At 52.2% G+C, this 21,888-nt stretch overlaps 1 protein-coding gene across 3 annotated transcripts in view; it reads right to left on the minus strand.

Annotated features, from left to right (window-relative positions):
• The window catches only part of ccdc28a (coiled-coil domain containing 28A), a 32,072-nt gene extending 10,519 nt beyond the window's left edge, over positions 1–21,553 (minus strand). The window contains exons 1-3 of one of the 3 annotated variants that reach the window (XM_085979297.1): positions 21,168–21,548; positions 12,091–12,262; positions 10,654–10,835 (exon numbers count right to left, since the gene is read on the minus strand). In XM_085979297.1, coding sequence (XP_085835423.1) covers positions 10,654–10,805 — 152 coding nt within the window. In that variant the 5' untranslated portion in view covers positions 10,806–10,835; positions 12,091–12,262; positions 21,168–21,548. Of the gene's footprint in view, positions 1–10,653; positions 10,836–12,090; positions 12,263–13,583; positions 13,689–21,167 lie in introns of those variants that run through there. The other 2 variants (XM_085979291.1, XM_085979292.1) reach the window with 2 other exon arrangements.
• Positions 21,554–21,888: the final 335 nt, after the last annotated feature.

Genomic DNA, 21,888 nt, shown 5'->3' on the forward strand with positions numbered 1-21,888 from the left:
CTGGCACCTCGGATCAACAGACCATAATTCACGGGCGAGTACTGGAGGTATTCAGAGGTGAGCCTGACCCCCCCCACCTTCAGCTGCAGTCACTGAATGGCGAACGAAGGACTCCGCCTGATTTCTCCCCCGCACCTAGCCAGTGAGGTCATGTTAATCGTAGCAACCCTCGCTCAGCTGAGATCAGCTCATTTAATCATAGATCAAGGATTGAACTTGGGACCGTCCTGGTCTGCATGTCTCAGTGGTATATTTACCCAGAGAGCTGCTGTGGGCTGCAGTACTGTAGTTCTTTGTTTTAATGCAATCAAAAACGCTATAAAACCTGATCAAACATTAATGAATCCTGCAGCAACGTAAACACTTATAACCCTTCTCGCTGGACTTCAGAGTGAGCAGCAATGATTAATTTACCCTAAGTTTACACTCTGAGACCCCATGCACAATGCAAGCTCAAGTGTTCAAATCCATTGCCGCTGGTTTCAGTGGAGCTGCCCTGCTAAGTAAAAAAAGGGGAAATAGCTACTCGCCCATGGTCCCAGACCCCACTTTTTGCATCACTCGCCACTGTTTACTTGCGTTAACAAACGGAAGTGAAGTTGTACGATAACAGTGATCTCTGGATTGGCGTATTAAGCCGCAACTTGATACAGGATGAACAAAATAGGAGGCAACAGCCAAGAAGGGAGAGGCAGGGATTCAGGCAAGTACAACTGGCCCAACGCAGACCCCAACACTAATTTAGAAGTGGGAAGAGATTTGGGATGTGGGAGGAGGGCACTTTGGGAGGAGTGAGCTGGACACTTTCTGAGCTGGATATTCATTCCCGAATGGAGAGCAATGAAGAAATACTCTGGCAGGTAGTACAGTTCAAAGCCAGTAAAACAGGTTGCTCTTGGCAAGCACTTAACGTCAAGATAAAGCATCCCTGTTCTCCCCATATGTGCGCGGTGAATAACAGAACAGGACAGGAGCCCAAACTTCCCGCACGGTATAGTCACTCCTGTGTAAAGCAGTATTAAAATGTTTAGTTTGAGGTTGGACTCATGGTGTTGACAATCAAACAAACTCTGGGCACAGCTTTACTGATCAGTTGCTGGCCAGTTTTAGAATTATCTTGGACAAGGCCCTACAAATGTTTCATTTTCAGGTAGTAATACACCCACATTCCAGTGGCAGAAGGGGCGGTAACCAGAGGACACAGGTTTAAGGCAATTGGCAAATTGGCTAGCTCTACCAAAGAGCCGGCACTGGCACGATGAGCCGAATGGCCTCTTTCTGTGCCATATCATTCTATGATATATCCAATTCCCTTTTGAAAGTTACTATTGAACCTGCTACCACCGCCTAATTTGGGAGGAGGGCATTGCACAAAATGAGCTGGGGTCCTTTCCAGCCAGATACTCAGTTCCTCATTCAGAACAAGAAACACTCTTGCAGGTAATACCAAAAAGCTTGTGATAGTTCAAAGCCAGCACAGGGTGCTGTCCTGTTGCTGAATGGTAGCTCCATCACCACTAACCTGTCTACCATCAGTGAATTCAGCACCACTAACCTGTCTACCATCAGTGAATTCAGCACCACTAACCTGTCTACCATCAGTGAATTCAGCATCACTAACCTGTCCACCATCAGTGAATTCAACACCACTAACCTGTCTACCATGTGAATTCAGCATCACTAACCTGTCTACCATCAGTGAATTCCGCATCACTAACCTGTCTACCATCAGTGAATTCAGCACCACTAACCTGTCTACCATCAGTGAATTCAGCATCACTAACCTGTCCACCATCAGTGAATTCAACATCACTAACCTGTTCACCATCAGTGAATTCAACACCACTAACCTGTCCATCAGTGAATTCAGCATCACTAACCTGTCTACCATCAGTGAATTCAGCATCACTAACCTGTCCACCATCAGTGAATTCAACATCACTAACCTGTTCACCATCAGTGAATTCAACACCACTAACCTGTCCATCAGTGAATTCAGCATCACTAACCTGTCTACCATCAGTGAATTCAACACCACTAACCTGTCCACCATCAGTGAATTCAGCACCACTAACCTGTCCACCATCAGTGAATTCAACACCACTAACCTGTCCACCATCAGTGAATTCAGCACCACTAACCTGTCCACCATCAGTGAATTCAGCATCACTAACCTGTCTACCATCAGTGAATTCAATACCACTAACCTGTCCACCATCAGTGAATTCAGTATCATTAACCGGTCTACCATCAGTGAATTCAGCATCACTAACCTGCCTAACATCAGTGAATTCAGCATCACTAACCTGCCTACCATCAGTGAATTCAGCATCACTAACCTGTCTACCATCAGTGAATTCAACATCACTAACCGGTCTACCATCAGTGAATTCAACACCACTAACCTGTCTACCATCAGTGAATTCAGCATCACTAACCGGTCTACCATCAGTGAATTCAGCATCACTAGCCTGCCTACCATCAGTGAATTCAGCATCACTAACCTGCCTACCATCAGTGAATTCAGCATCACTAACCTGTCTACCATCAGTGAATTCAACATCACTAACCAGTCTACCATCAGTGAATTCAACACCACTAACCTGTCTACCATCAGTGAATTCAGCATCACTAACCGGTCTACCATCAGTGAATTCAGCATCACTAACCTGCCTACCATCAGTGAATTCAGCATCACTAACCTGTCTACCATCAGTGAATTCAACATCACTAACCGGTCTACAATCAGTGAATTCAACACCACTAACCTGTCTACCATCAGTGAATTCAGCATCACTAACCTGTCTACCATCAGTGAATTCAGCATCATTAACCTGTCCACCATCAGTGAATTCAGCATCACTAACCTGTCCACCATCAGTGAATTCAACACCACTAACCTGTCTACCATTAGTGAATTCAGCACCACTAACCTGTCCACCATCAGTGAATTCAGCATCAATCCCAATGTAAATCTGGAACCTACTGTATAGCAGCTACCACACAGGGCAGTGCTCTGAGCCATTCACTCAGATTTCCATCTCTTGACTGCCTCCCACTTGCAGAAATGCTCAGCTAACGCCTTGTAGTCCCAGAGAGTGATATTTCGGAGACGGAGCGACTACTTACAGCGTGGTGTGCAATATTGCCACGGTGACTACTGACACTGCAGACGCACTATATCACGTGCCTGACTTGGGTAAGGATTAGCGTTCGGGTGTAGGGTTACCGATATATAAGAATTTGTTAGCACTGGGCACTGTGCAAGATCTGAGCCAACAGCTGCGCAGTTAAACTCTGTGTTGCCTGCAGAAAATGCTATTATCAACTCCCGTTGTCACTAACTACGTCCTTCAGTCAGAAACTCTCAACAGAGCCTAGTCCATAAACCGACAAATTGAAATTACCTCAACTATTTGACGCATGTACAGGTAAATGATAACCCTTCCTAATCACAAGTTCATAAGATTTTGCTTTCTAGATCACTTTGCTCTGTATTACAGCACTGTTCTGCTTTCAGCTGTGGCTCAGTGGGCAGCACACTCGCCTCGGAGTCAGAATGTTGTGGGTTCAAGTCCCACTCCAGAGACTTGAACACATAAATCTAGGCCGACACTCCCAGTGCAGTACTGAGGGAGTGCGGCACTGTCGGAGGTGCCGTCTTTCAGATGAGACGTTAAACCGAGGTCCTGTCTGCCCTTTCAGGTGGACATAAAAGATCCTAAGGCACTATTTCGAAGAAGAGCAGGGGAGTTATCCCCGGTGTCCTGGCCAATATTTATCCCTCAAATCAACATCACTAAACACAGATTATCTGGTCATTAATCACATTGCTGTTTGTGGGACCTTGCTGTGCGCAAATTGGCTGCCGCGTTTCCCACACTACAGCAGTGACTAAAGTTCAAAAAGTTCTTCATTGGCTGTAAAGCACTGAGACGCCTGGTGGTCGTGAAAGGCGCTATATAAATGCAAGTCTTTCTTTCTTTACCTTGGATGTGCAGTATGTGCTTTCCGCTTCTCCTAATCTGCAACAGCTCCAAGTCAGGCTGACAGTTGAGAGTCTCTGATACAGTTCATAAATAAACACCAACTGCATTAACCTATCGGCTCTTGTGATGTCACTCACTGACAACCTGACCTTTTTGTGACCTCTGACCTCACAATTGTAAGCAAGGAAACAGCCAGGAGCTTTCTCCCCTACTTAAAGTTACTCCTCATATATCGATTGGGCACTTTACAACCTTCTGGACTCAGCACGGATTTCAATAACTTCAGATCATAACCACTGCTCCCTTTCCTCCCCTCCTCCTCCTCCCCTCTTTCCCTGCCTCTGCACTTACATCTGCAATTCCTTCTAGTTCTGATGAAAGGTCATCGAGCTGAAACGTTAACTTTGATTCACTCTCCACAGATGCTGCCTGACCTGCTGAGTCTTTCCAGCATTTTCTGTTTTTATTGCAGATTTCCAGCATCCGCAGTATTTTGCTTTTGTTAAAGTTACTCCCCCTGCCCGATCACCACAGTTTTATTATCGCAATAATAACGCTCTGAAGCAGTACACGCTACTAATGTAGACTTTTACAGCCCGTTAATGTTGCACAGTTACACAACCTCAGCCGCCATTTGCTAAACGACCAATTTTCACAGGTTTTTCAACAAGAGGCGGTGGGAGGCCGGCGGGGGGGGGGTGTAAATAGAATGCGGGAGCAGGAAGAAATCACAGCTCAGTCCGATTCCTAACCTGACATGCATCTTCCAGCAGATAACAATCATGGGCAGCAACATCGGCTGATCTACCCACCATCTCCTGTGCCTGGGGAAATTGAGGCCAATTGTACTGCCCCCTACCATCTTGCTGGGTGAGGCTTGTTAACTCATTACAGGAAACTCTCTTTTTACCGGCGCCTAAATATCCGGAAATCTCTCTTAATCGGCAAAATTCAGGAGTAGGTTCAGCTAAGTTTTACTATATATTAGTGGCCGTGTAACCGGGGTTCCTGGATCTGTGGCCGTGTAACCGGGGCTCCTGCACCTGTGGCCGTGCAACAGGGACTCCTGGATCTGTGGCCGTGTAACCGGGACTCCTGCACAAGTGCCGTGTAACCGGGGCTCCTGCACCTGTGGCCGTGTACGGGGCTCTCGTACCTTCGTAAGTATACCTCTCTGTAATCCGGACTTTTTGATCAACCGGCACCATGCCGGTCCCGTCGGTGCCGGATAAAAAAGAGTTTCCTGTACATGGAGGGCAATCAGGAACGGCGACTGCCGGATCAGCTAACTCAGCATAAGGCAGTGAGGAAATCTGGAAATGGGTCTATTCTGGTCTGTCCAGTTCAGTAGCAAACTGTGCAGTTAGCCACTGAGCCTTCAGGGGAACCCCACAGAGAGCTGGTTAATGGACAAGGCAGAAACCAGCTGAATATCCTTTCTTCCAGCAAAAAAAGAAAAAGACTTGCATTTATGTAGCGTCCTTCACGACCACCGGACATCCTAAAGCGCTTTACAGCCAATGAAGTACTTTTTGAAGTGTAGTCACTGTTGTAATGTAGGAAACGCGGTAGCCAATTTGCGCACAGCAAGCTCCCACAAACAGCAATGTGATAATGACCAGTTGATCGTTTTTTTTTTTTTTTTTTTTTTAAGTGATGTTGATTGAAGGATAAACCTTGGCCAGGGCACCAGCGAGAACTCCCCTGCTCTCCTTCGAAATAGTGCCATGGGATCTTTCACGTCCACCTGAGAGAGCAGACGGGGCCTCAGTTTAACGTCTCATCCGAGAGGCGGCACCTCTGACAGGGCAGCAGTCCCTCAGCACTGCCCTGGAGTGTCAGCCCAGATTTTTATGCTCAAGTCTCTGGAGTGGGACTCAGCCTTCTGACTCAGAGGAGCGAGAGTGCTACCCACTGAGCCACAGCGAACACTACTTTTACTGCTTTGCATTCCTAGGGGTTTTGGTGCTTATTTTTGATTATTTGCAATGCTTGTCATGGACACTCTGCAGTTGCACTAGCTTCTGAAAAAAGTAAAGCTGAACGAAAACTGGAGTCAGTCTCACATTCTTAAGAGCAGAGAGTCGAGGAGCAGGCACAAAATGGATTCAGGCACAGAAGAGCGTGGGTCAGGGAGCAAGACTAAAAGAACACACAAAAACTTGGCAACAGCAACAAAGAGAGGGTTGGGAGCAAACTTTGATGAGGGGGTGGGAGGGGCGGCAGAATTTGGTGTTAACTAATAAACACAAGTACAATGTTTTTCGATGGGAGGGGTAGAAAGGAGCATCATTGGCTTAACTGGAGAACTAGGAAGCCTAATTATTAATATTAGATTATCAAGCATGGCTTAAATGAGTGTTTCCAAACTCAATGAGCTGTTCTCAAGAGGCTGAGATCTGGAACAGTGGCTATTAGATCTCCAGCACACCGATACCCAGTTAGTCACGGAGGCAAATTGCCCACAACAGGGTGTTTAATATATTTTAAAAGGGAGATGTCGGGAGGCCCACATGGTCAAAGAGCTGACTGACAATCACCATTTAGGCTTGCATGCAAAGAACGGTCACTTGGTCGAGGCACCAGAGAGATGTTGGCCCCAGAGGGAAACTGTGTCCCAGCAAGAGACAGAATAAAGTAAAAATGTTTTAGAAATGAAACAAAGCTCCTCACTTAACGGATGCTTGAAAGGACTCTCACTATGCTTGACCTGCCCATCTGTCTGTAATAATAGATCACAACGCAAATAGACCTGTGGGGTTTTTTAAATGGACAATTACAAGATTGACCTTTTAGGATTGTGCAAAGCAAAAGAATTAAACATTGCAAACTGATCTAAAACGATCCCATGTTTTCTCCAAACCTGCACCTTTAGTAAACAGGCTAAAGGGTATCAGCACTGTGGGAAAAGAACAGTAAGCTACAACACTGATACCCTGCCACAAGAGGGAGATTGGCTAATTGGAGCCTCCTGTCCTCTGGGCTGCGTCCAGGAGCGAGAGTTGGCAATGAAGAACCGCCCTTCTAAATTCAAATGATCCAATCAGTGGACTGGATTATTGATTCTCGCATCTTCATTGCACTGTATAGGATGTACCTCTCTAATTGGAGAGTTCCCACCCTCTGTCCTCAACAAACAAGATGAGCAGATCCTCAGCCCAAGTCACTAACAGCATTTCGTTTTTTTTTAAACCTATTAAACTTAATGCGCTCAAGCCCATCAATGTCATTAGAATGTGTGATCAGAAACCAGATTTGTCCATGGAGAAATGCGGGTAAATGGGGTTGAGGTACAGATCAGCCAATGGCGGAACAGGCTCGAGGGGCCGAATGGCCTACTCCTGTTCCTGTGACTACTTCCTCTCTTCCCTCCCTCCCCTGGCGGAACAGGCTCGAGGGGCTGAATGGCCTACTCCTGTTCCTGTGACTACTTCCTCTCTTCCCTCCCTCCCCCGGCGGAGCAGTCTCAAGGGGCTGAATGGCCTACTCCTGTTCCTGTGACTACTTCCTCTCTTCCCTCCCTCCCCTGGCGGAACAGGCTCGAGGGGCTGAATGGCCTACTCCTGTTCCTGTGACTACTTTGTCTCTTCCCTCCCTCCCCCGGCGGAACAGGCTCGAGGGGCTGAATGGCCTACTCCTGTTCCTGTGACTACTTCCTCTCTTCCCTCCCTCCCCTGGCGGAACAGGCTCGAGGGGCTGAATGGCCTACTCCTGTTCCTGTGACTACTTTGTCTCTTCCCTCCCTCCCCCGGCGGAACAGGCTCGAGGGGCTGAATGGCCTACTCCTGTTCCTACTTCCTCTCTTCCCTCCCTCCCCCGGCGGAACAGGCTCGAGGGGCTGAATGGCCTACTCCTGTTCCTGTGACGACTTCCTCTCTTCCCTCCCTCCCCCGGTGGAACAGGCTCGAGGGGCTGAATGGCCTACTCCTGTTCCTGTGACTACTTCCTCTCTTCCCTCCCTCCCCCGGTGGAACAGGCTCGAGGGGCTGAATGGCCTACTCCTGTTCCTGTGACTACTTCCTCTCTTCCCTCCCTCCCCCGGTGGAACAGGCTCGAGGGGCTGAATGGCCTACTCCTGTTCCTGTGACGACTTCCTCTCTTCCCTCCCTCCCCCGGCGGAGCAGTCTCAAGGGGCTGAATGGCCTACTCCTGTTCCTGTGACTACTTCCTCTCTTCCCTCCCTCCCCCGGCGGAACAGGCTCGAGGGGCTGAATGGCCTACTCCTGTTCCTACTTCCTCTCTTCCCTCCCTCCCCCGGCGGAACAGGCTCGAGGGGCTGAATGGCCTACTCCTGTTCCTGTGACGACTTCCTCTCTTCCCTCCCTCCCCCGGTGGAACAGGCTCGAGGGGCTGAATGGCCTACTCCTGTTCCTGTGACTACTTCCTCTCTTCCCTCCCTCCCCCGGTGGAACAGGCTCGAGGGGCTGAATGGCCTACTCCTGTTCCTGTGACTACTTCCTCTCTTCCCTCCCTCCCCCGGTGGAACAGGCTCGAGGGGCTGAATGGCCTACTCCTGTTCCTGTGACGACTTCCTCTCTTCCCTCCCTCCCTCCCTCCCCCCTCCAAAAAATTAAAATCAGCAACTCCGTACATGGGAAATCACAGAACAAATCCATGCCCTAAACAACGTTCCTGCTAAGCTGCGCGGCGGTCTGAAGGTCCCGCGCAGACCACTCACCGGCTTCTTTATGGGAGAAACCGCGCATGCACGAAAATTTGATTGGGCTGCGCAGACATTAAAGGGACCGCGCACCAAAAAAAATAAGAGGGAACATTGGCCCTAACTGTTCCATGCCACTGGGAAACCTATAAATGATGCATTTCTCAATGCAAAGTGCACAGGCGCAGTATGGAACAGAGATGAGACATCCAAACACCTGCAATGTTGTCACTGGGTTCAATGTACCTGTACTGATACCAATGTTATAAAAATAAAAAGTCTATGTGATGCAATTAGATCATCACCTGAAATTTCTCCATCGCTTATGACTAATCAGTAGCCACTAGCTCTTCATAGCGATGTTATACAGTTCAGAAATACTGCGTCCTGACACAACAGTTCAGACGGACAAAGTGTATCGCCGTGGTACAGTTCAAGTGGAGCTCGCACAAAGACTCCACACACCCACAATTCGGCTTTATTTAAATCCTGACCACAGCCCAAACCTGCCACTGAAGTCATCGAGATAATGAAGATGATAATGTTCTTCATTTAAAGAAAAATGAGCCCAGTCTACATTCCTTCAGCTTTACTACACTGGAACGCCTCCAAAACCAATGCTGCTTGGGTGTATTTTTCGATCACAAGCTTAAAGTGTGCAATTTGGTAGGGTCCATCAGCTTCTGGAGCTATCGCACATGCTATACTATATAGGCAATGAGTACTTATAAAGAAAAAGTACATTGAAAAGAAGCAACAGCGATAGATTTTTTCCAATTCTGTAAACTGAACAGTTTCAGTTACTAGAAGCTTGTTGGGACCAGTCTAGAAGATAGATGGTTAGAAAATTGTATTTTTATGACTGGGATTTGGGCTTATATTCAAGCCAGATTAATACCATCCAAGTCTTTCCTCTCCCTTTGTCAGCTATGTGTTTCTCTCTCCACAGCCTGACCTGCTGAGTATTTCCAGCATTTCCTGTTTTTGTTTCTTAAAATTAGTTTGAGCTTCCTCAATCCAATTCCTACTGTGCACAAAACTGCCTGTGATTGAACACAAATTAGCCATCTCACTCTTACCTTATTCCCTTTCCACTTTCTTGCTCTTCTATGCCCCTGCCCCAATGTTTGTACTTCCCTTGTGCAGGCAGAGCGCACCAGACTGTACGCAGTGCTCAAGCGTGGCCAGACCAGTGCATTGTTCAGCCTCAGTAAAACCCGTTTTGCACTGTTGGGTTATATATCCTAGCAACAGGCGCTCGCTTTGAAGGGCGTTCATGCACAGGCTTTTATAGACTTCTAACACTGGTGCAGTAAGGGGAGCTCTTCTGAAATGACGGTAGAGTAAAGGGTACTTTAACTGAATTTGACTGTGTATACCTCATCTCGGAGCTCCTGATGTTTAAAAGTGGGGAAATAAAAGTGATGCATTGCCCCTCGCTCACCTCGATGAGGGACAACATATATATAAAATTAAAATATAAAGAGACAGGTCAAAATATTACTTCTGATACCATATACTTCCGCGACTGCTAAAAAATGTATAAATGAAATGAATGTATAGGAGTAAAAGCACAACTGGTTCACTAATGTCCTTTAGGGAAGGAACCCTACCATCCTTACCCGGACTGGCCTATATGTGATTCCAGTTACACACAATGTTCCTTTTCATTTTTTTTGGGTGCACGGTCCCTTTAATGGGCTGCGCGGCCCATTCAAATGCTCGCGCGTGCGCGTTTTTTCCTATTGCAAAGCCGGCAAGTGGCCTGTGCGGGAGCTCCAGGCAGTTGCGCGGCTGCACAGCTTAAAGGGAACACTGATCGCACACCAATGTGGTTGACTCTTAACTGCCTCAGAAGCGGTCTAGAAAGCCACTCAGTTGTTAAAGAAGGCAGCCCACCACCACCACCACCTCAAGGGCGACTAGGGATGGGCAATAAATGCCAGCCTTGCCAGCGACGCCCACATCCCGAGAATGAATAACAATTTTTTAAATGTATCATACCGTTTCAACTTTTGTCTTGGAACAGTTAACTGTGCGCCACTGTTCAAGGCCACGCTCTTACTCGGCACCGTGGTTTTCTTGTTGCTTGCTGGAGGAGCGTGCTGGTTTGTGGCGGTCTTGGGGCTCCTGCGCTTCAGTTTCTTTTCCTCCATTCTGTCTGCTGTTCAGAGTGCAAAGTCTGCCTGCGGGAAGACAATGTAAATAAATCTTAAAACAGCCGAAAGATATCTAGGTACCAGCTGTTACCTAGGCTGCATTTTCCACTAATAATTGGTCCAAATTAAGCCTGTGGAGAATGTGTAGCTTACATAAGTCGTTGATCCACAGGCAGTGGGGGGGGGGGGGGGGGAATAAAAATAAATAAATAGGAACAAACATTTGGTTCTTGCAATTGTCAGTGGCAAAGTATGAGTATACTGACAGTTTTAACACAAAGACAACAAGGTTTAAAATTTTATTGGCAGTGCACAAATTGGCAACCACGTTTGCCTGCATTACAACAGTGATTACAATTCAAAAGCACTTCACTTGATCAAGCATTTTGGGACATACTGAATTCGTGAAAAGCGCAAAAAAATGCAAGGTTCTATCTTTCTTTAAAAAACCCAAATATACGCACGGCTTGGAGCTCAGTATTTCCACGCGAGCCATGCGATTACATGGCTTTTTTTGTGATACTCAACTATATCTTCTTTTCCTGAAGCAGTACACAATCTGTGTTCCGATCTGGCAGGCTTTCCTTATTAACGCGAACGGCACGACTGGATGTGATATACAGAATCAGCAGAGTTGGGGACCACGCATAAAATTCAACCGTCGGGTGACTCGGGATCCTGTGCTGGCCGACGACTCAGCCACGAGTACAAGTATTCACTTGCTTTTAGCGCTCCGGTGCCAAGTACCAGCAACAGAAACTTGAAACGAAATTCAAATGAACATAGAGGGTAGACGGACGGTTTGAGAAAACCATACCACAGCAATGTTACTGTTCCATTACTGACTTAATATACCACACATATATAATATATGCACATAACAATCGGAAACTGTCTCTAAAAATGTAGAACTCGCTTCTACGTGGAGTACTTGAGACGAATAGCATAGACGCATTTAAGGGGAAGCTAGATAAGTATACGAAGGAGAAAGGAATGTGCTGGTAGGGTTAGATAAAGTAGAGTGGGAGGAGGCTGGTGTGGAGCATAAACACTGGCATAGACCAGTTGGGCCAAATGGCCCGTTTCCGTGCTGTAAATTCGATGTAAAAAGCCCATACCCATTTTTGAAGGAAGTGAGCACATTGTTGGTGTTGGCACAGGTTTAAAGACCGGTTGGATGAATCACACTGGTCTACTGTTACATACCAGGCCAGTGTGAATTTGGAATGTCACTACTTTTAGCCCCATTTTCCTGACTTGCTGCCTTCTCGCACCCACTTACAGATAGTTCCTTGATCTTGTGTCAATGTTGCTCTGTGACCAGTTCAGTAGGCGAAGCTAGTCTGGATCAACTTTCACTTCATCCCGTCACCTGTAATAGTTTAGCCTGGCACACACTTCGAACCCCCGTAGTCACGGTTTCTTTGCAGTGTTTAATGAGGCTCCCGGACAGGCTGCAAAGAAATAAAAAAAGTCAACTCTGCTTCTAAAGCGAATGATAACTCCCGAGAATGGCATCACCAAAGTACGCCCTCTCTACTTTTTCCAAGGCTTTACACACTGCGGTACACGGTGTTCCAATGCCCTGTGCCCACACAGTGATAGAACCTGACACTTGCCACAGATTCTGTACTTCAATAAGTTCCTGTACGTGGACAGATTGTCTACAAAGGAGTAGGATGGAAGAGAGGGAGGGAGAAAAAGAGAGGCAGTTATAGAATGATACAGCAGAGAAGGAGGCCATTTGGCCCATTGTGCCTGTACCGGCTCTTTGAAAGAGCTCTCCAATAAGTCCCACTCCCCTGCTCTTTCCCCATAGCCTTACAAATTTCGCCTTTTCAAGTACTTATCCAATTCCCTTTTGAATGTTACTATTGAATCTGCTTCCACCACCCTTTCAGGCAGCGCATTCCAGATCACAACAACTCACTGCGTAATTTCCCCCCCGCCCTCATGTTACCTGTTTTTTTTGCCCATCACTGAATTAATTGTAATTATGTGAACGTTTGTGAACTACGATGGGGAGTGCCCTCTGATTACCAACCCTTCTGCCGCTGGAAACAGTTTCTCCTTATTTACTCGATCAAAACCGGTCTCTATTACAATACAAAAGGTATAAATCACCATCTGAAAGCACAGCGGGGAGCTATGCCCGATTCACCATTTTAGAATTTGCAACACTCCCGAGCAGTTTGCATGACGCGGGGACACCTGCGAGGATGCTGTAACTCTCCCCGCACCCCTCAAGACTGCTCGTCAGCAGACAAACAGTTAGTACAATATATTTACTTGCCTCGTTCCTGAATGAGGGTGGGAGAGAGATATTGATTTATATAGTGCATTATTATCACATAATCAGGACATCACAAAGTCCATTGTAACTAATTACTTTTGATGTGCAGTCACTATTATTGTGTCGGCAAATCAACCAGCCAATTTGCATATAGCAAGTAAGATGAACAAGTTAAATTATTTCTGGTGGTGTTGGTTGAGGGAGATATTGGTCAGCACACCAGAAGAACTCCCTGCTCTGCTTTTGAATAATGACATGGAATCTTTAACATCTACCTTAACTAATGGGACAGGCAAGTGAAGCCTTGGTTTAACATCCCAACCGAAAGACAGCGCCTCTGGCAATGCAGCACTCCCTCGGTACTGCACTGTAACATTAGCATAGATTACACGTTCAAGTTCGGGAGTGGATTGAACCCATGACCTAAGAGGAGCCCGATAAACAGTTTCTAAACCATGAGACTACTTGGGGGAAAAAAACACCTTTAAAATGTTCTTTTTCCTTGCCCCTCTCCCGATTCTGCTAGGGTCTTGTTCCAGAGCACCAGCAGCCATTCAGGACATCGCCCGGGGCCTGTTCATGTGTGAAGATTAACCAGCAAATCAGTTAATCCTGTCCTCACCCAACGCCAACACCTACACACATTCCAGGAGTCGTCACTGGATAGCAATAAAAAGCTAAGCTGACCGTTACCCTCCAGCCCACTCAGGGACACGGTGAAAGAAAGACTTGCATTTATATAGCGCCTTTCATGACCACCGGATGTCCCAAAGCACTTTACAGCCAGTGAAGTAATGTGGGAAAAGTGGCAGTCAATTAGTGCACAGCAAGCTACCATAAACAGCAATGTGATAATGACCAGATAATCCATTTCTGGTGATGCTGATTGAGGGATAATTATTGGCCAGGACACCAGGAAGAACTCCCCTGCTCTTCTTCAAAATAGTGCCATGGGATCTTTTACGTCCACCAGAAAGCAGACGGGGCCTCGATTGAACGGCTTATCCGAAAAACGGCACCTCCGACAGTGCAGCACTCCCTCAAGTACAGCACTCCCTCAAGTACAGCCTAGATTTTTGTGCTCAAGTCTCTGGAGTGGGACTTGAACCCACAACCTTCTGACTCAGAGGCGAGGGTGCTGCCCACTGAGCCACGGCTGTCAGCGCCACTGCCAGCCAAGCTGAGATCAGATAACTCGGTACAAATCTAGCACCTTCCTGCTATGCGGAAATCAGTACCACGCCAGGGGGAAGGGCAATGAGAAACAACTGGATCAGCTAGCGCTCTTTAGCCTTGAACAGTGATGTGGAGAGCAGTTCTTTTAGAGCTATATGATGGCAGGGTAGAGAAAGCAAACCCAAAATTATACTTTGAGATAATCCAGAGCAGCAGGATAAGAGGGCACAGGTTCAAGGTTGTGAAGGGCTCATTTAAAGCACAGGTCAAGTATTTCTTTACAAGGAGGGTGATCAACAGCTAGATAGAGGCTACCATAAAAGGTCATTGAGGCCAAGACATTGACTTCATTTAAGAAACAGCTAGTTACAGATCAAGAGGTCCTTTGCTGTGCTTGCCTTGCATGCCAGTTGACTGAAAATAAATAAAGTAGAAGAAATTCTAACCAAAACTTTAAAAGCAATAGGAAAGAGCTCCAGTCTCTGGCACAGCAAAACACAGACTGCTACGCACCTGAAAATAGGCAATCTATGAAGTAGCAATTATTCAAATCTGGTAGAATGGCAATTATTCAAATCTGGTAGAATGGCAATTATTCAAATCCAGTATACTATGTACTCTTTTAGTTGGGTGATTAACCAATTAGTCTGTAAATTAATAAAACTTTAAAGGAACCTTAACAAATTAAATTAAAATTTCATTGGCCGGGGTGATGATGCACTCCAGTCCCCGCGGCACCCACCAGTCGTGGAAGGCCTCAAGCGTGCCGGCGGCGGACACCGCGTGTTCCATCTCCAGGGATGCGGAAGAGAGGCAGGCAATCGGGCTGAATAACCCCCTCGACCGCCCGCTGTCTGGACCAGTTAATGGCCACTTTGACCAGGCCCAGGAGCAGTCCTACAAGGAGGTCCTCCGATCTGCCCGCTCTCTGGTTGAGCGGTTTTAGAAAACCGGCTTGAACAAGGGTCCTTCCACTGAGAACACTAATCTGCCTGGGGGTTATCGAGAAGGAAGTGGAGGACATACAGTATCAACTTAGCTCAGTTGTCAGCACTCTCCAACTGTTACAGTAGTAGGTTAAAGCTTCACTGTGGATTGAAGCACTGAAGCTTGGCTGACACCTCAGTCCAGTACAGAGGGAGTGCTACATTGTCAGAGACACCATCTTTCAGAAGAGATCTTACGTTGAAGCCCCGTCCGATGCATTTAAGGGGATGCTAGATAAGCATATATGGGAGATGGGAATAGAGGGTTATGCTGAGAGAGTTAGATGAGGAAAGACGGGAGGAGGCTCGAGTGAAGCATAAACGCCGGCATAGACTGGTTGGGCCGAATGGCCTCTTTCTGTGCCGTATATCCTGCGTAATCCTATGAGGTAGTGGAAGGTGCTATATGAAATGCTAGTTCATTCTTTTGCTTAGGAAGGACACTGAAGAGCGTTTGGATCTGTTTGAAAAAGAGCAGGGTGTGTCTGCCAAAATTCTCACTCCAGCCCATCAGATTGCCTGGTCTGGCCATTCAGTCACTGCTTGTGGGACTTCACTGTGCCCCCACCCCACCACCATCCCCACACTCATCTTCCCCACCCTACCCCATCCCCTCTCCCTCCCCACCCCATCCCCTCTCCCACCCTACCCTACCCCATCCCCTCTCCCTCCCTACCCCATCTCCCTCCCTACCCTAACCCCATCCCTTCTCCACCCTACCCCATCCCTTCTCCCACCCTACCCCCATCCCTTCTCCCACCCTACCCCATCCCCTCTCCCACCCTACCCCATCCCCTCTTCTCAATCCCCTCCACTCCCCCACCTGCTCACACCAAACCACCAACCCCTCCTTCCTCCTTCCCCCCTCCCCTCCATCTTCACCCCCTCTTCCCCTCCACCTCCTCCTCTCCCCCCTCCTCCTCCTTTCACTCCCCTCCTCCTCCTCTCCCCCCTCCTCCTCCTCTCCCCCCTCCTCCTCCTCCTCTACTCCCCTCCTCCTCCTCTACCCCCCTCCTCCTCCTCTACCCCCGTCCTCCTCCTCCTCTCCCCCCTCTCCTCCTCCTCCTCTCCCCCCTCTCCTCCTCCTCCTCTACCCCCCATCCTCCTCTACCCCCCCTCCTCCTCCTCTACCTCCCCTCTCCTCCTCCTCCTCTCCCCCCTCTCCCTCCTCCTCCTCCTCTACCCCCTCTCCTCCTCTACCCCCTCCTCTCCCCCCTCCTCCTCCTCTCCCCCCCGTCCTCTCCCCCCCGTCCTCTCCCCCCCCCTCCTCTCCACCCCTCCTCCTCTACCCCCCTCCTCCTCCTCTCCCCCTCTCCTCCTCCTCTCCCCCTCTCCTCCTCTACCCCCTCCTCCTCCTCTCCCCCCTCTCCTCCTCCTCCTCTCCCCCCTCTCCTCCTCCTCTCCCCCCCCTCCTCTCCTCCCCCCCTCCTCCTCTCCCCCCCTCCTCCTCCTCTCCCCCCTCCTCCTCCTCTCCCCCCCTCCTCCTCCTCTCCCCCCCCTCCTCCTCCTCTCCTCCTCTCCCCCCTCCTCCTCCTCCTCTCCTCCTCTCCCCCCTCCTCCTCCTCCTCTCCCCCCCTCCTCCTCCTCTCCCCCCTCCTCCTCCTCCTCTCCCCCCTCCTCCTCCTCCTCTCCCCCCCTCCTCCTCCTCCTCCTCTCCCCCCCTCCTCCTCCTCCTCCTCTCCCCCCCTCCTCCTCCTCCTCCTCTCCCCCCCTCCTCCTCCTCCTCTCCCCCCTCCTCCTCCTCTCCCCCCTCCTTTCCTTACCCACCCCCCTCCTTTCCTTACCCACTCCCCCCTCCTTTCCTTACCCACCCCCCCGTCCTTCCCTTACCCACCGTCCCCCGCCCCGTCCTTTCCTTACCCACCGTCACCCCCCCTTTCCTTACCCACCGTCACCCCCCCCTTTCCTTACCCACCGTCCCCCCCCCTCCTTTCCTTACCCACCTCCCCCCCTCCTTTCCTTACCCACCTCCCCCCCATCCTTTCCTTACCCACCGCCCCCCCCTTCCTTACCCACCGCCCCCCCTCCTTTCCTTGCCCACCGCCCCCCCTCCTTTCCTTACCCACCGCCCCCCCTCCTTTCCTTACCCACCGCACCCCCCTCTTTCCTTACCCACCGCACCCCCCCTCTTTCCTTACCCACCGCCCCCCCGTCCTTTCCTCACCCACCGCCCCCCCCGTCCTTTCCTCACCCACCGCCCCCCCTCCTTTCCTCACCCACCGCCCCCCCTCCTTTCCTCACCCACCTCCCTCCCCCCTCCTTTCCTCACCCACCTCCCTCCCCCCTCCTTTCCTCACCCACCGCCGCCCCCCCTCCTTTCCTCACCCACCTCTCCCCCCCTCCTTTCCTCATCCACCTCCCTCCCCCCTCCTTTCCTCACCCACCGCCGCCCCCCCTCCTTTCCTCACCCACCTCTCCCCCCCTCCTTTCCTCACCCACCTCCCTCCCCCCTCCTTTCCTCACCCACCTCTCCCCCCCTCCTTTCCTCACCCACCTCCCTCCCCCCTCCTTTCCTCACCCACCTCCCCCCCCCTCTTTCCTCACCCACCTCCCTCCCCCCCCTCCTTTCCTCACCCACCTCCCTCCCCCCCTCCTTTCCTCACCCACCTCCCCCCCCCCGCTCCTTCCTCACCCACCTCCCTTCCCCCCCTCCTTTCCTCACCCACCTCCCTCCCCCCCCTCCTTTCCTCACCCACCTCCCCCCCTCCTCCTTTCCTCACCCACCTCCCTCCCCCCTCCTTTCCTCACCCACCTCCCCCCCCCTCTTTCCTCACCCACCTCCCTCCCCCCCCCCCTTTCCTCACCCACCTCCCCCCCCCTCCTTTCCTCACCCACCTCCCCCCCCGCTCCTTTCCTCACCCACCTCCCTTCCCCCCCCCTCCTTTCCTCACCCACCTCCCTCCCCCCCCTCCTTTCCTCACCCACCTCCCCCCTCCTCCTTTCCTCACCCACCTCCCTCCCCCCTCCTTTCCTCACCCACCTCCCCCCTCCTCCTTTCCTCACCCACCTCCCCCCTCCTCCTTTCCTCACCCACCTCCCCCCTCCTCCTTTCCTCACCCACCTCCCCCCTCCTCCTTTCCTCACCCACCTCCCCCCTCCTCCTTTCCTCACCCACCTCCCCCTCCTCCTTTCCTCACCCACCTCCCCCCCTCCTCCTTTCCTCACCCACCTCCCCCCTCCTCCTTTCCTCACCCACCTCCCCCCTCCTCCTTTCCTCACCCACCTCCCCCCTCCTCCTTTCCTCACCCACCGCCCCCCCTCCTCCTTTCCTCACCCACCGCCCCCCCTCCTCCTTTCCTCACCCACCGCCCCCCTCCTCCTTTCCTCACCCACCGCCCCCCTCCTCCTTTCCTCACCCACCGCCCCCCCTCCTCCTTTCCTCACCCACCGCCCCCCCCTCCTCCTTTCCTCACCCACCGCCCCCCCTCCTCCTTTCCTTACCCACCGCCCCCCCTCCTCCTTTCCTTACCCACCCGCCCCCCCCTCCTCCTTTCCTTACCCACCGCCCCCCCTCCTCTTTTCCTTACCCACCGCCCCCCCTCCTCCTTTCCTTACCCACCGCCCCCCCTCCTCCTTTCCTCACCCACCTCCCCCCTCCTCCTTTCCTCACCCACCTCCCCCCTCCTCCTTTCCTCACCCACCGCCCCCCCTCCTCCTTTCCTCACCCACCGCCCCCCCTCCTCCTTTCCTCACCCACCGCCCCCCTCCTCCTTTCCTCACCCACCGCCCCCCTCCTCCTTTCCTCACCCACCGCCCCCCTCCTCCTTTCCTCACCCACCGCCCCCCCCTCCTCCTTTCCTCACCCACCGCCCCCCCTCCTCCTTTCCTCACCCACCGCCCCCCCTCCTCCTTTCCTCACCCACCTGCCCCCCCCTCCTCCTTTCCTTACCCACCGCCCCCCCTCCTCCTTTCCTTACCCCACCGCCCCCCCTCCTCTTTTCCTTACCCACCGCCGCCCCCCCTCCTCCTTTCCTTACCCACCGCCCCCCCTCCTCCTTTCCTTACCCACCGCCCCCCCCTCCTCCTTTCCTTACCCACCGCCCCACTCCTCCTTTCCTTACCCACCGCCCCCCCCTCCTCCTTGTGGGTAGTGGAGCGGGCCCAGGGGCCGTGTAGCCTTGTTCTGCTCCTACTGTGTTCTAATTCTGTTAGATTTCAGGAGATGGTTTTATTCCTGTTCCTGGCTGGGGTGGAGATCGCCTTTACAGAAGGTAAGTACTGTAGAAAATATAGGGACAGAGTGATCTCCTGAAGAATTTCGATCGCCTAGATGGGTCGGAGAGGAATTTCCCAGATTTTTTTCTCCCAAATTGGCCATTGGGTCTTTATCTGGTTTTTCGCCTCTCCCGGGAGATCACATGGGTTCGGGGTTAGGATCAGATCAGCCATGATCTTATTGAATGGTGGAGCAGGCTCGAGGGGCCGATTGGCCTACTCCTGCTCCTATTTCTTATGTTCTTATGTTCTCCTCCTTTCCTTACCCACCGCCCCTCCTCCTCCTTTCCTTACCCACCGCCCCCCCCTCCTCCTTTCCTTACCCACCGCCCCCCCCTCCTCTTTTCCTTACCCACCGCCCCCCCTCCTCTTTTCCTTACCCACCGCCCCCCCTCCTCTTTTCCTTACCCACCGCCCCCCCTCCTCTTTTCCTTACCCACCGCCCCCCCTCCTCTTTTCCTTACCCACCGCCCCCCCTCCTCTTTTCCTTACCCACCGCCCCCCTCCTCTTTTCCTTACCCACCGCCCCCCCTCCTCTTTTCCTTACCCACCGCCCCCCCTCCTCTTTTCCTTACCCACCGCCCCCCTCCTCTTTTCCTTACCCACCGCCCCCCCTCCTCTTTTCCTTACCCACCGCCCCCCCCTCCTCTTTTCCTTACCCACCGCCCCCCCCTCTCTCTTTCCTTACCCACCGCCCCCCCCCTCCTCTTTTCCCTACCCACCGCCCCCCCTCCTCTTTTCCTTTCCCACCGCCCCCCCTCCTCTTTTCCTTACCCACCGCCCCCCCTCCTCTTTTCCTTACCCACCGCCCCCCCTCCTCTTTTCCTTACCCACCCGCCCCCCTCCTCTTTTCCTTACCCACCGCCCCCCCCTCCTCTTTTCCTTACCCACCGCCCCCCCCTCCTCTTTTCCTTACCCACCGCCCCCCCTCCTCTTTTCCTTACCCACCGCCCCCCCTCCTCTTTTCCTTACCCACCGCCCCCCCTCCTCTTTTCCTTACCCACCGCCCCCCTCCTCTTTTCCTTACCCACCGCCCCCCCTCCTCCTTTCCTTACCCACCGCCCCCCCTCCTCCTCCTTTCCTTACCCACCGCCCCCCCTCCTCCTCCTTTCCTTACCCACCGCCCCCCCTCCTCCTCCTTTCCTTACCCACCGCCCCCCTCCTCCTCCTTTCCTTACCCACCGCCCCCCCTCCTCCTCCTTTCCTTACCCACCGCCCCCCCTCCTCCTCCTTTCCTTACCCACCGCCCCCCCTCCTCCTCCTTTCCTTACCCACCGCCCCCCCCTCCTCCTCCTTTCCTTACCCACCGCCCCCCCTCCTCCTCCTTTCCTTACCCACCGCCCCCCCTCCTCCTCCTTTCCTTACCCACCGCCCCCCCTCCTCCTCCTTTCCTTACCCACCGCCCCCCCTCCTCCTCCTTTCCTTACCCACCGCCCCCCCTCCTCCTCCTTTCCTTACCCACCGCCCCCCTCCTCCTCCTTTCCTTACCCACCGCCCCCCCTCCTCCTCCTCCTTTCCTTACCCACCGCCCCCCCCCCTCCTCCTCCTTTCCTTACCCACCGCCCCCCCTCCTCCTCCTCCTCCTCCTCCTTTCCTTACCCACCGCCCCCCCCTCTACACTGTAAAGCGATGTGGGATGTGCTTGAGGACGTGACTGAAGTGCAGTATCAATGCAAGCTCATTTCTTACCAGGCTTCTAGTCGCTACGCTGCAAAGTGTGGAGATGGGGGTGAGGACATGGTGGGTCTGCGGCGGCGGCGGAGGCGAGTCACAAGAGGATGGCCATTGGACGGGGGTTGCGGGGGGGAGGCACCAGAGGTCGAGGCGGGTCCGGAGAAGCAGCAGCTCCGGGAGAGAAGGGATGGGCGGGGAGCCAAAGCCGGGGCCTACAGGCTTCTGGGGGTTTCAGAGACCCACCCTCCCCCCGCCGGGCATCCCAAGCAACCACAACCCGGCTTGCTCGGAGTCTCCCGGGTGCCGCCAGGGCCCAGGCTCGCTAACTCGACCCCAGGCCCTTGGTTACCCGAGCAGGGTGCTGGTTGCCATGGCGCCGTCCGCCGTAAGGCATGCCGGGCGTTGTAGTTCCCGCCTGCGCAGCGCTACGACTGAGCGGAGGGCAGAGGAACTACAGCTCCCAGGGAGCCCCGCGGCGGGCGCTCACAGCCCAGGGCAGGGATGGGGCAGCAGCATCCAGCTGGTACAGGTGAGGGTGGCACAGTCTGCAATCACAGCTGGTACAGGTGAGGGTGGCACAGTCTGTGCAAATAATCACAGCTGGTACAGGTGAGGGTGGCACAGTCTGTGCAAACAGTCACAGCTGGTACTGGTGAGGGTGGCACAGTCTGTGCAAACAATCACAGCTGGTACAGGTGAGGGTGGCACAGTCTGCAAACAATCACAGCTGGTACAG

The sequence above is a fragment of the Somniosus microcephalus genome, chromosome 3 (genome assembly GCF_052327205.1).
Source record: "Somniosus microcephalus isolate GS21.2 chromosome 3, FLI_Smic_1.0, whole genome shotgun sequence".
NCBI classification, from domain to species: Eukaryota; Metazoa; Chordata; class Chondrichthyes; order Squaliformes; family Somniosidae; genus Somniosus; species Somniosus microcephalus.